We start from the raw sequence: 13,976 nt of genomic DNA on the forward strand, positions 1-13,976 counted from the left end.
TTAGAAACTCTTTGGACTAGAGGCAGCTAGTTCATGGTCCAGATTCCTGGGGTTTCCCAGAGGAAGAAATGGAGTTTATAAGTAATCTGCAATATTTATAAAAGCCTAAGGGAAATGTACAAAATAGAGTCTAACTAAAATTCCAGGTTCCATTGCTTTGGGGTGGAATTACATCAAGTCAATATGGCGACATCAGCTATTTCATATGCGTCTAAAATTTTACTTAGCAACCTGTCTTTGATTAATTTAAAATAAGAAAATTATTTATTAATAAACTTGGTTTGTCTGGTAAGTAAAAACTCAGGCTTTTTGATGTAGTGGAGGCTGAACAGAAATCTCTGCTTTGAGCTCCCAATTCCTTTATTCAAATCTTCCAAGACCCATGCTGTTTAATCCTCTTCAAATTGCTAGAGCTCTTTCAGGGGTGAGCTGAACAAATTATACGGCTTTAGTCATTTGTCACATCAGGGGTGTTGTGAGCCATTGTTTTCAGATCTGGGAGTATCACTGACATTTGCTAGATGCTATGTATCTGGTTATTTTCCTGAAAGTCAATGAAATTTTAAGTGTAAATCATCCTAAATGTATTAGTCAGGGTTCTCCAGAGAAACTAAACCAATAGAAGATCAGCTAGATAGATAGACATTTATACACACACACATACACACACACACACACACACACACACACACACACACACATATTTATTTTGAAGGATTGGCTCTGGAGCCAAGAAATCCTAGTCTCTGCCATCTGCCTGCAAGCTAGAGAGGCTCAGGAAAGCAAGTGGTAATTCTAGCCCAAACTCAAAGACTAAGAAACCAAGGGAGCCAATGGCGTAAGTCCCAGTCTGAGTCCAAAGGCCTGAGGACCAGGAGCACTGATGTCCTAGGGCAGGAGAAAGTGGATGCCCCAGCTCAAGTAGAGGGAGGGAATTCATCCTTCCTCTGCCTTTTTGTCCTGTTCAGGCCTTCGGTGGATTGGATTAGATCCACCTGCATCGGCGAGGGCAATTATCTTTACTCAGTCTACCAACTGAAATGCTAGTCTCTTCGGGAGACACCCTAACAGACACACCTAGAAATCTGGACATCCCTTAGCCCAGTCAACTTGACACATAAAATTAACCATCACATCCAAATAACAAAATATGAAAATAGCTTAATACAACAGGTGGATGGACCTAGCTCTTTACCCTAATAGAAGCAAAAGAATAAAAGCCAGAGCACCCAATGCAGACGCTAGGGTATCAAGCACCTTCAGTAGAATGTATCTGAAAGTTTGAAAAATGGTACTTTGAACAGAAATGTATTTTATTAAAAAAAAATAGAAATGTATGAAGAACACACACTAGTATTAAGACTGGAGGTTTATTAGATGCTTTATCGTAAAGTATTAAGCCCACTCCATTACAATACACAGGCTTGATGTTCTAACAAGTAACACTGTGCCTCAGTCCGAGGAAGCTCGTGATGCTAATACAAGGTGGAATCGTGGGGAGCTACAAATACAAAGCTATCTTCCTTCTCCTCTTCCACAACAACTGCAATACTGACGTTCAGAAATGTGTATGCATTGGGAAAAACTTGTAAAATTTCCTGAGTATTCCGTCAAACAATTTTTTAAAATTAGGTTACCTTAATGGAAAACATGAACATTTTCTGATGGAAAATCCATTTTAATATTTATTATCTTCAATAACTGAGAACCACAATCCAAAATATCTATTACACCATAAGAAAGTCTTCGGAGTTATCAGAAGGCTTTCTAGCATAAGGTAAATTTCAAGGCAATGTATCAAGGACTAAATTTTCTTCAACCACCAACTTAGTGATATGCAAAGATAAAAGAAATGTCAAGGTTAGCTGATTATCTTCCAAATAACAGGATCTAAAAGATATTGGGGGAAAACAAGGATATGGGAGTGAGTGGATATTAGATGATAAGAGAGATGGCTAGGAAAAGGTACTGAGACTAGTTAGCATTAACTAGCATGTATTTTTATCCATTAGTCAATCTTTTCTTCATATATATAATTATTTCAAGATAGCGCTTCTAAACACTAAATTGGTTCATTCATTTTTCAAGTCAGTTGCAAAGAAATTTTGATTCTGAATATCTAAAGTTATAGCTGAGCATTTTGATATTTACCCCTAAGAATATCTGGCATTCTCAGCCATGGCTCTTGAATACATGGTTTCTTAATAAAATATCACTAAAATAGAACTGATGTTGAAAAAAATACTACCTACCTAGAGCTCAGGGTACTAGTCACAACCAAACTCAACCAATTCTTGTCAATTAGCTACTCAGAACTAAGCCAATTTACCCAATTCACATTATTTAGCTTGTACAGAAGCTAGATCATTTTCCTTTTAAATAATTTAACTGATCCTATATAAAAGCAATTTTTCAGAAAATGACACCTAAGATTTGCATTGAATTTGGCACTTCTAGTCTACACTTTGATACCCTGCCTCTTCTAAACTGGACACTTTGCTCTATGAATATGACCATCAGTGAAAGAACTTTAAAGTAAAGGATAGGAACTTTAATTTGGATGGAAGTATCTTGTATTCATATTAATGAAAGAACCCATGCTTTCAAGGGGACAGAAAAAAAAAATTCATATGTAGTAATATAGAGTACTGCAATCCGAAGTAATCCAAACATATAACCATCTCCATTACAGAATTAAGCAGCCAGGTCTAATACACTACAAACCATTTGATTAAAAAGGCTTATAACCAAGGCTTTAACAAGGGAACACTGGTGAAAATAGGTTTAGAATATATAGCCTTGTAAAATAAGATATGTTTTTCAACATTAAAACCTTGTTTCAGAAGTTCCCCGCTTCAAGTTGTTACTCAAAAACTCATCATGTTCAAAACTCAAATTATTGTGAGATCTTGAAATCATAAGAAGCTTCTCCTTATTGGTAAAGTCTTTCTTGATTGCGGCTTGGGGTACAAGCAGCCTCTCCATCGGGTCCTCTTTGTTCTCTAGTTTCACGTATCCTTTGCTGTTGCTTCGATCCAACCGAGGCCAACTTGGATGTTTCCGTTGTTCTGCCTGAACGGTTAAGGTGGAGTGACCCCGGTCTAAGTCTAAGGATTTCGAGTGTGACGAGAGCAAATGCAAGGATGTGTTGGACCCAAACTGTCTTCTAGCATCCCCAGGAGACAAGAGCTGTCCAGCCCCAGGTCCAAGGGCCACAGAGGACTTGTACTGACTTGACAGTGACTCCCCAACAGAATTATTCCTTGGGAGCACCATACTGACTGGCTGGAAGGACTGGCTGGTATTGGGCAAAGGGACCATAAGGGAGTCCATTGACAAATTCCTCGACCTACTTTTGAGGTTGTCAGCATCCTCAGTGATGTTATCTATACTGGGCTCATCAATGACGCAATTATTGAGTTTGATCACGGGCAAAGTAAAAGTACTGATGGACGATGACACAATTGACTTGGTTTCACATTTCTTAGGGCCACTGGTCTTATCATCAGTTGTCTGGGAAGGAGGTGGATAGAGGCCACAAACAGAGTTAGAGCTGTCAGAGAGCAAAGGTGGCATAAGATGTCCAAAACTCTTACTTTCATTTCTCACCAGCTCGTCCTCCTCAACAGAGCCGTCCATCCGAAAACTGCTCCTAAAACCTGAAAAAGAAGCAATGGTATTTGCTGCCAGTCTCGAGGCACAGGAGTTCCCATTCTGTTTTACCTCCGTTTCCCCCATTAGACCAGGGTAGATGCCATTCATATGCTTTTGCTCCTTGATTCTTAGCGTGTGGATGTCGATGACTGTGGAATAGATATCCCTCATATGTATGACTTTTGTTTCTTTGTCACGGTTCTCGTGAAGAATGGCATTAGCGCAAATGAAAATGAAAATGCCAATCCCCATTGTGAAAGGGCCAAGCATTTTCATGTTATCAGAATGCAAATGCTGCTCAAAGAAGCGAACCACCACACCACCTTGGCTCCGGATGACCTGAGTTCCGTTTGTTGACAATGTCGTCTCAGCATCGATAAAACGTTCTTTTTGAGGCCAATATCCAAGGACTGCCATTGCGATTCCTACGATGGAGATGAGGACTCCTAAAATGAGGAAGAAACCAGATGGGGAGTAAAGCCGGATTTTGCCGCGAACCACCACGACGTCGGCCCGAGGTCGACGCCTGACCGGTTTCTTCTCCTGGGCAGCAGGCGACGGGCTGAGGTTGACATGATTCTGCGATCTGGCAGAGTCTTGCCTCTTCAAGGCGGCCAGGCCAGTTATCACTCCACCAGTTGCTATCATAGTTCAGTCTTTTATGCTGAAAAGAAGAGAAAAAGACGACAATCTTAAGTATGTTCTGCGGTATGCAGAGCAGTTCAGCACTTGTTTATATAAGACGTTATGGAAAAACCCGAGCGAACGTTTTGGCCAACGCTGTATATTGTTGTTATTGCTTCGTGTAATGCAGTGGGGCCGAGGAATAAGGCTTTAATTTGGGTAGAAGTTTTGTTTATTGACTAATGTAAAATTCTGGAGATTTCCTTTTTTGGCTGAATTAGTGTTTCGATTATTAATGAAATGTGAGCTCAAGGTATATTTTACTTAAATAATTTTATCACTTATTATATAAAACAGTTCCTTGGTCACAAGATACACATATTCTCTATCTCTGTCTCTCTCTCTCTCTGTCTCTGTCTCTCTCACACACACACAATCGTCCTTCATTATCTGTTATTTTAAAGAAACAGAAAAATCCAGAACACTTAATAGGCCCCAAACAAACACTAGATTTGCAAATAGAATACATTCCAGCAACTCACAGTTCTAAGACCATTCTTGTGAAGGTCACCAATGAACTCTTAGCTACCACGTTTAATTTCTCCTGCTCAATTCTCATCTTCCTCACTTCTCTCTTTCCAGGGATATTACCTGGCCCTTCCTTTCTTGGAACTCTCTTGTCCAGCTTTTTATGATACTAAGTCTTCTGTCTCTTCCCTGACCTCACTGACTATTTCGATTCTGGCTCACCTTCTCTCACCTACAAGTAGACCACCTTCCCTCCAGTGTCCTGTCCTTGGCCATCTTCTCTTTATGCTCTCCTTTGGTATTCATTTTCCCTCCCACGCTTTCCACCATTTCCTTTAAGCTAATGAGTCCCAAGTCTGTATTTCAAACTGTAGCCTGAGTTTCAATTTCACATTTCCAGCTCTCCACTGGGGGACATATATATATATATGTACATTCATGGTCCTCTAGCAAAGCTGAACTCACCTTCCATCCCACAGCACACAGAGCTGGACTCACTCCACCCATACTACTTGATTTGTCTGACTTTTTCAATGCTCTCAGTTCTCAGGCTTGACTCTCCATAGTTACTTTTAACTCCTCCCTTCCTTCTTCCTCTCATCTTCCAATCAGGTTCTAACTCCTAGAAATTTTCACTAGAGAATGTCTCTCAATTCTACCCCTTCATTCCAATCCTGCTCTTCCCAGCCTAGTGCAGGTCTTATGAACTCTTACTAGACCATTATAATAACTTCCCAACTGGTCTTCCAAACTCCATTTCTCTTCCTCCACAATCAAGCTCACACGCTGAGGGCAGATTAATTATCCTAAAATACAGTTCCGAAGTTGTTTAAAGAGTGGAAGAATAGATAAAATATTCCCCACTACCTACCAAAGTTTTAATCTGGGATTTCAAACCCATGAATTCAACTACTGCATTTAGCTTCATCTCCAGCTGCTCTCTTTCATTTACAAAAACTAAAACGCAACCATATTGCCTGTACTCCATACTATACCATTTCTGAGACTCCGTTAATAATGTTTCATCTGTCTAGATCCCCCTTTTCACATATTTCACATATTATCCTCTGGCTAATCGCTGAAGCTGATATTCCACTTCCTTTATAAAGCCTTCTCTGACTCACTAAGCAAACCCCTACACGAGTTCATCCCTCAGAGCATTTTAGCAAGTGTTCTACGGCACTCACCATATTATAATGTCTTAGTTCTTCCACTTCTCGTGGTCAAACATCAAGTTCAATCCACATTTTTATTATCAGAAAGATTTAATATAATACCTTACACATAGCTAGTGTCAAGAGATATTTGCTAAAATGCTCAGTAAGGGAGTAATACTTTTCCTGAGATTTGCTACATAATCATAATATTACTATACTAACTTTCCTAGTTAAAAATTTGAACAAATTTAATGCCAAAATAAACAGCAACATTTTGTGACTTGGTAAAATATTTGTCATTATTTGTGATGAATAGCTCTCAAGCTGCCAAATCTGGCTGGTAGAAAACAGAGAATATTTTAAGACCCACAAGGTCTCTGGCAAATTTCTGAGAGGGTTGCTTCATGGCATCGAATTCTGTCTTGCAAAATCAAGCTCTCCTTTTGAATTTCTATTTATGATTTTTGAATTGTCCTTAAATAACAGGGTCGTGGATGGTATCTGTAGTTTTAGCTAGCTGAACTGGCTGGTGAGTAAATCCAGCCTTCATTGGAATTGTAAGTTAGATTAAAGTTAGTTGAGTATTGGAAGAACAAACCATATTATAACCCATAGCTCTAGTCTGTGAAATTCATCAAAGAACCTTTGCCAAACCTTGGCTAAAACAAAGCTTAGTGTCAACCTACGTTTTCTTGAACGAAAAACAGCTTCGAGCTCTTGAAAAAATGCTTAGATTACATAGGAGCCATCTAACTCAATTATTTCCATAATGGCAGGATAAGAATTTTGTCTAAACTCTTTCTGAATAGAATGAAAACAAGGGCAAAAGACTCGCATCTGGTTTAAAAGCAGCCTCGGTTAATTCCCATTCCATACACATTCCCAGTCCTCCCCAAGTTGGGAAAACATTTTCTGCTAGTGATGCCAATTTCTATTCCTGAAGCTGATAGAGGAAAAGGGGCTGGAAGAGAAAAAAAAATAGTTTGAGAAATACAGATGAGGAGAGAAGGTGGAAAAGTGCAGTGAGTGACTGGGCTCTTTTGTGAGCAAGCACAGCCAGTCAGAAGAGACAGGAAGAAAAAGCAAGGGCCGTTTAAGAGTGTGAACGAAGGGAGGAAAGATTCCTGGAGGAGTTTATGAATCAAGATGAGAATGAGGGGGAGACAGAGGCTCACACAGCTTCTTCAGCCAGTCCGCCCTGGCCAGCCGGACAGGGGCACCAACACGCCCAAGGATCGGCAAGCTCAGGGTGGGTGTCTGTCCTCCCTCGATTCCAATCAAGGCAATTCAACACAACGTGAGCCTCTCTTGGGATTCAGGACCCCAAGCTGACCCTGAGTTGGCAAAGCAAAAGTGCGCAAACTCAGTCCCTGCTTCAAAGAGCTTGCAAGCTAATGAAGGGGCTCATACACCTACATAAAACATAATGTGGTAACCCCTAGAATAAAAGTTTCAATCAGGGAGGACCTTGACAGCAGGCTTCATGCAGGCGAGAGCATTCTAACATTTATCACGGTAAAAAAATCAAGTGAATGGCACTTCGGGTAAGGTCAAGAAAAAGAAAGGCCGGGGAACAGAGCTCTGCCCAGCCTTTGGCACCCAGCACGGCACTGAGGGAGGGAACCAGGCAAGGCTAGAGAGGAAGGGGAGGGCCAAGTCTTGGGAGGGAGTAAGAGTCATTCCCGAATGCTTGAATGCTACACTCACACTCAGTGGAGTTGGAGGAAGATGCAAAACACAGTTGTTGTCATCTTAGGAAAATGAATCTCAACTTGTAGATGAAAGCCGTAATGAGGGACTGATATTGGGAAATAGCGTGAGGACGCTAAAGGCAGCTTTGCAATAAGAAACTTAGTGAAACTATAAAACCTAGAGGCAGTGAATGCACAGGCCTCAGCATCTTCAAACTGCAATGTCAGCTTGGTCCACTGTGTTCGGTACATGCAAAAACAGCTTAAGTCTACTTCTTTACTTATGCTGCAAAGCCACATCTCTTCCATCCTACACTTTTACGACTTTTCTTTTTTCGCTGGTGGTGAAGGGATTGGAGTATAGGGGCCCTGTTAACTACAGTTTTCTTATCGTAACAAATCATAGCATCCTTCTAAGTTTTAATAATAACAATAACGATAATCGTAATAATAGCTGACACACAGGGCTCATAGGCACCACTCGAAGTGTTTTAGGTATAAGAACATATTTATTCTCATAGCAATTCTGGAGGTGGACACAATCGTTATGATCATTATGATCTCTATTTTGCAGATGAGAAAACTGAGGCTCAGAGAGTTTAGGTGACTTGCCTAAGGTCACACAGCTCAGAGGTGGCTCCAGAGCGTATGCTCTTACAGAATTTGAGAAGGGGTTGGGCCTCTAAATTTGCTCTGAATTTGCTTTTGCTTGAGGTCTTCTTTCCCTGTCCATTTTCTTATTTTGATTCCTGTTTCTGCCAGAACACCAGACCCTAAAAAATGCTTTGTGCCTTTAAAACTGTGACTATGAACCAACTGACTTCCATTTCCATTTCATGGGGAGTAGGTGAGGGTGAAGACCCGTCCTTGGGTGAGCACTGCCCTCTCACATCTGTCTAGATCACCTTCAGCATATGAAGGTGCAGACTCAGAACAGACCACTCTCCACCCCGACTCCCCTCCTTACTCTACCATCCTGGATAGGGTAGGGCTGGGGCTTATTTCCTCAAAAATCCAAGTGAAGGCTTTTTCTACACTGAATTTCATTTTGTTAACTTGGGCACAGAGTTTTTGTTTATCAGCCTCTCTGGATCCAAGGCTTCACCCAAACTTCTGAAACTTGAAGAAAGCCCTCTGGTATTCCCCTAGAGACCTCCTCCTAGGTGGACATTGTTAATTTATGTAAATATTCATTCACGTAATCAGTAAAAACTGATATCTGGTACTGTAGTAGATATAGGCTCAAAATATGTGTCCTGGCCTAAAGAATATGATGATTAGCAGCTGTTTTTTTGAGGGGGTCATTCAACTAGCCTAACGAGAGGGTCAGCTACACTCAGTGTTTCCATATTCTCCAAAGAGATATCACGATTTTGTCAAACGCCAAGCTAAAAGACAGATATTCTTCTGTTAACAATACAAAACAAAAAAAATTAGTTCGGGTTAACTTTTAGCTACATATCAATCGTCCTATTTTTCATTTTCAGTGTTCATAAATCAGCTACAATCTTTCTAGCAACAGCTATAAAGATCAGCAGCTAAAATTTCACACAACACACCCGCTTCTTCACTGTGCAAACCAGGATCCTGTTGGGCTATCTCCAGGCCTTTGCCATCGTACCCACTCATCGTAGAGCTCAGAAATCATCAGTAGGAATTCAATTTCATTTGCTACCTTTCCCACTACAGACGCAGACTCTTGCATTCTTTGAAGCACACTTAACATCTACTCGTCTACCTTGGGCTTATCTCTCCTCTGGACCATGTTTATTGTACACCTTTCAGCTGAAAGCTCTTTCTCCTTGACAAGGAGGATTTCTGCCTGTGTATCACGTATCAACACTACACCATCGCATCTAACTGTCAGGTTTATCCTCTCCTATTCTTGCTCTGATTATACTTCTGAAAGTCTTATTGTTGTTGTCCTTTACCCTTTTTACAAGTTTAAGCACATGCTGGAATTCGCTTTTCACAGCCCTAATCCATACAAGTTTTGAATATTCACAGCCCCATGGAAGTTTATTTCTGTACACTTAAGTCTTCTTCTGACCACACTGACCTACTATTCTGACCACACGTGACCCTGTTATACACCAGATGTGATTCTAAATACATTCACATGCTCATATCTAAGGTAATGGTAAGTAAATAGACTTGCAGAGTAGAAAGCTTTAGAAGACTTTGAATCCAGACATTCCTTTTAGCCAACTAAAAACAGGAATGTTGTCTAAGATCTAACAATGAATTAGCAGAAAGAATAGGATTGGAATTTAAGTTTTCAGACTCCCAGGCCAATGTTCATTCTTGGTTAGATATTCCTCTTTGTATTATTTTTCATGCCTCGCTCAGTGCCTGGAATGTAGTTAAGTGCTCAGCAAGTTTATCTGTTGACTGTGAACTGCCTTGATGAAGGCTTGACTATGACCGAAATATGCTAGTAACTAGGGACACAAAGATAACGACACCCGATCCTTGATTTCAAGGAGTATGGGGTCCAGTGGGAAAGCAAAGTACACGTTTAAAGTAGAATGAATGAACTGCTCTGATGGAGCTATACTAGAGAATGCTCTTCCACACTATCTGGAGGAATCGAGAGAAGCTTCCAAGAAGCAGCAGCAGTTCATGGAGACCTGGTGCATCAGTAGGAGTTTGCCATGCAGATTCTAAGGCATTTTCGTTCCTCACTGTTTCACAAGAGTCCTCGCCCTACAGTTTTTCTTCATCTTCTCAGCTGAAGTGTGCCTATTATTTTAAATATATTGGATATTGTCTTACGTATACTTTGAATTTTTATTCTAATCTCGAGGTTTAAAAAGTTGACAGTGAGGCTATCTGCCAACAGGAAGTGAAAATTAATCTATGACTTCAAGACCAAACAAAAGCATTGTATTAAAACCCCATGTGGTATCCACAGGTGTGACAGATGGAAATATTTTCTGTTCAAGCTAGAACAGTTTTAGGACTTCCTTCCCTGTAGAGACATTTTAAACTTTTAGAGGAGGATTTCTAATCTATATCTTTACCAGAGCTGAAAGAGAAAATGCCTATGGGTGATAGATAGCTCAATCATATTAAAGTTTAAAAAATAAGAATAGAATAGAAATCATTTTTTAATGTGTAGCATAATGGTTTTGCCCATGGGCCTTGAAATCAGAAAGACGGGTTCACACCCTTGCTCTATCACTTGATAGCCATGCAACCTTGGGCGAGTTGTTTTAAACTTTTCTCCTCTCAGTTCCTTCATGTATAAAACGGCAAAACCCGTCTTTAATACAGAGGATACAGTACACTGGGGGCAGAAGACCTGGGGGGACTTGAATCCTTACCCACCACTTAATAGCCATCCTTGAAAAACTGGCTCAACCTTTGGAGCCTCAGTTTCCTCATCTGTAAAACGAGGATAATACCAATAAGGTTGTTGTAAAGCAAAGGAAATGATAAATGCAAAGCACAGCTCAGTGCCTGGGAACTAAGGTCTACATCAGTGATGTCAGCTGTGTCTGATTTTAAGGTCTTCTTGAGGATAAAATGAAGCATATAAAGTGTTCACTATTACACTTTACAGTAAATTCTCAATAAACAATAGCTATTAACTCTTCATTGGTTGTTATTATTAACCCTTTCATTGCTCAGGTAGGCAAACTAAAAATATATTTTAATATATTGAGTTAAATAATTAATGATGGGCCACTGTACATGGGAAGGAAATTATGAGTGCAAGTTTGTCCTGGGATTTAGAGTCAAAAACTATCTGAGTGGCGTCTGTGTATTTTAGTGGCAGAAGCATTAATAATTTGGTGGTTGCAAAGAAGAGTTGAGCGTATGTAAGAGACAGGTGGGAAATATGTTACAGAGAGAACAAAGCATGATTTTCTTTTCAATTCATTCTGTTTGTTGAGATTTGGAGACTTGTCTCTGTCAAAAAATGATAGCAATAATAAAAAGAAGGTAGAAAAACCCACACCAGTTCATCTGCTGTTTTTACTTAGTGATGCAATTAAATCATATGCCTGAGTAATCTGATGAATTCTGCAAGCACCATTCTGTTTCCATTGGGACACCTGGACATAAAACAGACTGAAAATGAAGAATATGGGTTGGGGATATGAGAACTAGAGAAGATGCTGAAAGGGTGACATAAAGTGAAAATTTACAATATGTGAATTTTGTGACAAAAAGTTTAAGCTATGATTTTATGTACATTCTGAAGACCTTTGCTGGCCTACCATGGAGAGAACGGTTTCTTAATACTTAGTATAGCTCTACTTCCACGTGAATGCTAGAACTAAAGGGAGATACAGAATTTTTTGATAATTAGCAGCGTGATACCCAGTCATTAAAGATAAAATATCATTTTATGGTCAAGTACCTCCTAAACATGCAGAAATGCTAGGAATGGAAAATGCACTTGGAAATCTATATATGTTTTTTGTTACTGATGCTTTCATAACCTGCCAGCCTGACAAACTATAAAATATGGGCCTAAACCAATTATGAGCTGTGCAACAATGACGTGGAACAATTTCTTTCCAAGGGCTAAAAGCCAGGAAGCCCATGGAACACAAAGATCTTCAGGAGGCCAAATAACAGATCCATAATGAGCTGTTAGAAAAAACTCTGCTGAGAGCCAGTGGGAGACATTTTCCACAGGAACAGAAGAAATCAGAACCTCTTTCCCCAAAGTAGAAATATACTCCCCACCCTGGATCCCAATTCTTCAAATCTGGACAAGTCCTTAGAAGGATCGTCACACTCCCTGTTCATTTTGTTTCCTGACAGGAAGTCGACTTGAAATTGGTGTAAAGAAGCTATCACTAAAGAAGTCACAAATTTACTAAGATGCAGGAAATTAGCTGAGATATTTCTGCATAAAGAGCTGAAGTATTTAAAATCACAAATTGGACTTTTTATATAGATCCCTGCTCTGCAGGAGAACATATTTCGTAACTTCACTTACAGGTAGGGTGACCATGTTTTTGAAGACGATATTGGAAAGTGAGACTCTAAAAAGTAGTAATGTCCTTTCCAGTGATTTTAAATGTCTGGAAAATCCAAACACATGCTGACGTTCCTATGGGACAAGGGAAAAAGCTGGAGGGCAGTAGGAAGTTTCAATCCCAGTTGCTCCACTTTCTAGCCAATATCTTGTATATGTCTGTCAGTTTTTCATGGAACACAGCTGTGCCAATACCGTTAAGGATGCAAAAGGTCTTACCTTCTTCTCTACTGTAAAGAAGGAACCACCTCTCACCAGAGCAAAAACACCATCTGAATTGGCAGTGAGCCATGTCATCTTTTAATCCACGGTAACAGTACGGTAGCACATCAAATTTCTTATAAAGTTTTCCAACTGTAGCTTAGTAGCTCTAAGCTACATAGCATTTTTAAAACCCTAGAAAAACATTAGGAAATAGTTCAAAGTCCATCTAGAGAACTTACATTTTTCCCCATAAGTAAAATCTGAGCAGGATTGCCTTTCAGGCAAAATAGAAAGTGGTATGAAGAGAGGCCTTGTGAGGGATGGCAAGACCAGACTCCACAGCTCACACTAAAAAAGAATCTATTAAGCTTGGAAATACAAAAGCCCCTTAGCATTTAGGGGACATATGCCACAGGTCCTTTAGAGAAACTCTACTATTGGTAAACGTATTGAAAAAAAAATACAGGCGGCAGTGGGGATGCATGTGACTATTTTTATTTTCATTTTCTTCCCTCTCTTCTCCTATTTGTACAGGTTAGTGGCAGCAAGGGGAATTGAGGAAAACATATTTTTAGGCTTTCAGTTTAAAAAAAAGTATTTGTTGGCCAGTCTGTGTTTTTCTTATCTTCTCTATTTGGGAATTACTTGTGCTCAGGGTAAAAACCCAACAGTACAAAGTGAAGAAGTCTCTCCCACCCCTGTTTTCTCTAGTTCCCTTTCCCAGAGGTAAGCAGAGTGTTGGATTTCTCCTAGCTATTTCCAGAGAGGGGGGAGAATATTTTCTCATTTGGTTTTTCACAATTGATTTATACAAGTTGTTTATATACTGAAGAAATCAGCTCTCTGGTAGTGATATGCCTGGCAAACATATTCAATTTATATTTTTACTTTTTTTCATTGTATCTTTAACCAAACAGAAGATTCCAATTGTATGTGGTTAACCTTATCAGTATGTTGATTGATGGCCTCATCTAATCATTAGAAAGACCTTCTTCAGTGTTAGATTATATTAAAAATGTTCCCATGTTTTCTTCTAATAATTTTATATGCCAATTATCTTCCATTTTAATTTTCTGACGTATCTGGAATTCCTTTTTGTGTAAGAACTGAGATAGGGATCTA

At 39.7% G+C, this 13,976-nt stretch overlaps 1 protein-coding gene across 1 annotated transcript in view; it reads right to left on the reverse strand.

Annotated features, from left to right (window-relative positions):
- Positions 1-1,351: 1,351 nt before the first annotated feature.
- Positions 1,352-13,976, reverse strand: part of TMEM200A (transmembrane protein 200A) — a 67,997-nt gene continuing 55,372 nt past the window's right edge. The window contains exon 2 of the mRNA XM_024758975.1: positions 1,352-4,318. Coding sequence (XP_024614743.1) covers positions 2,827-4,302 — 1,476 coding nt within the window. The 5' untranslated portion in view covers positions 4,303-4,318 and the 3' untranslated portion in view covers positions 1,352-2,826. The remainder of the gene's footprint in view (positions 4,319-13,976) is intronic.

The sequence above is a fragment of the Neophocaena asiaeorientalis genome, unplaced genomic scaffold (genome assembly GCF_003031525.2).
Source record: "Neophocaena asiaeorientalis asiaeorientalis breed wild unplaced genomic scaffold, Neophocaena_asiaeorientalis_V1.1 scaffold5, whole genome shotgun sequence".
Lineage (NCBI taxonomy): Eukaryota > Metazoa > Chordata > Mammalia > Artiodactyla > Phocoenidae > Neophocaena > Neophocaena asiaeorientalis.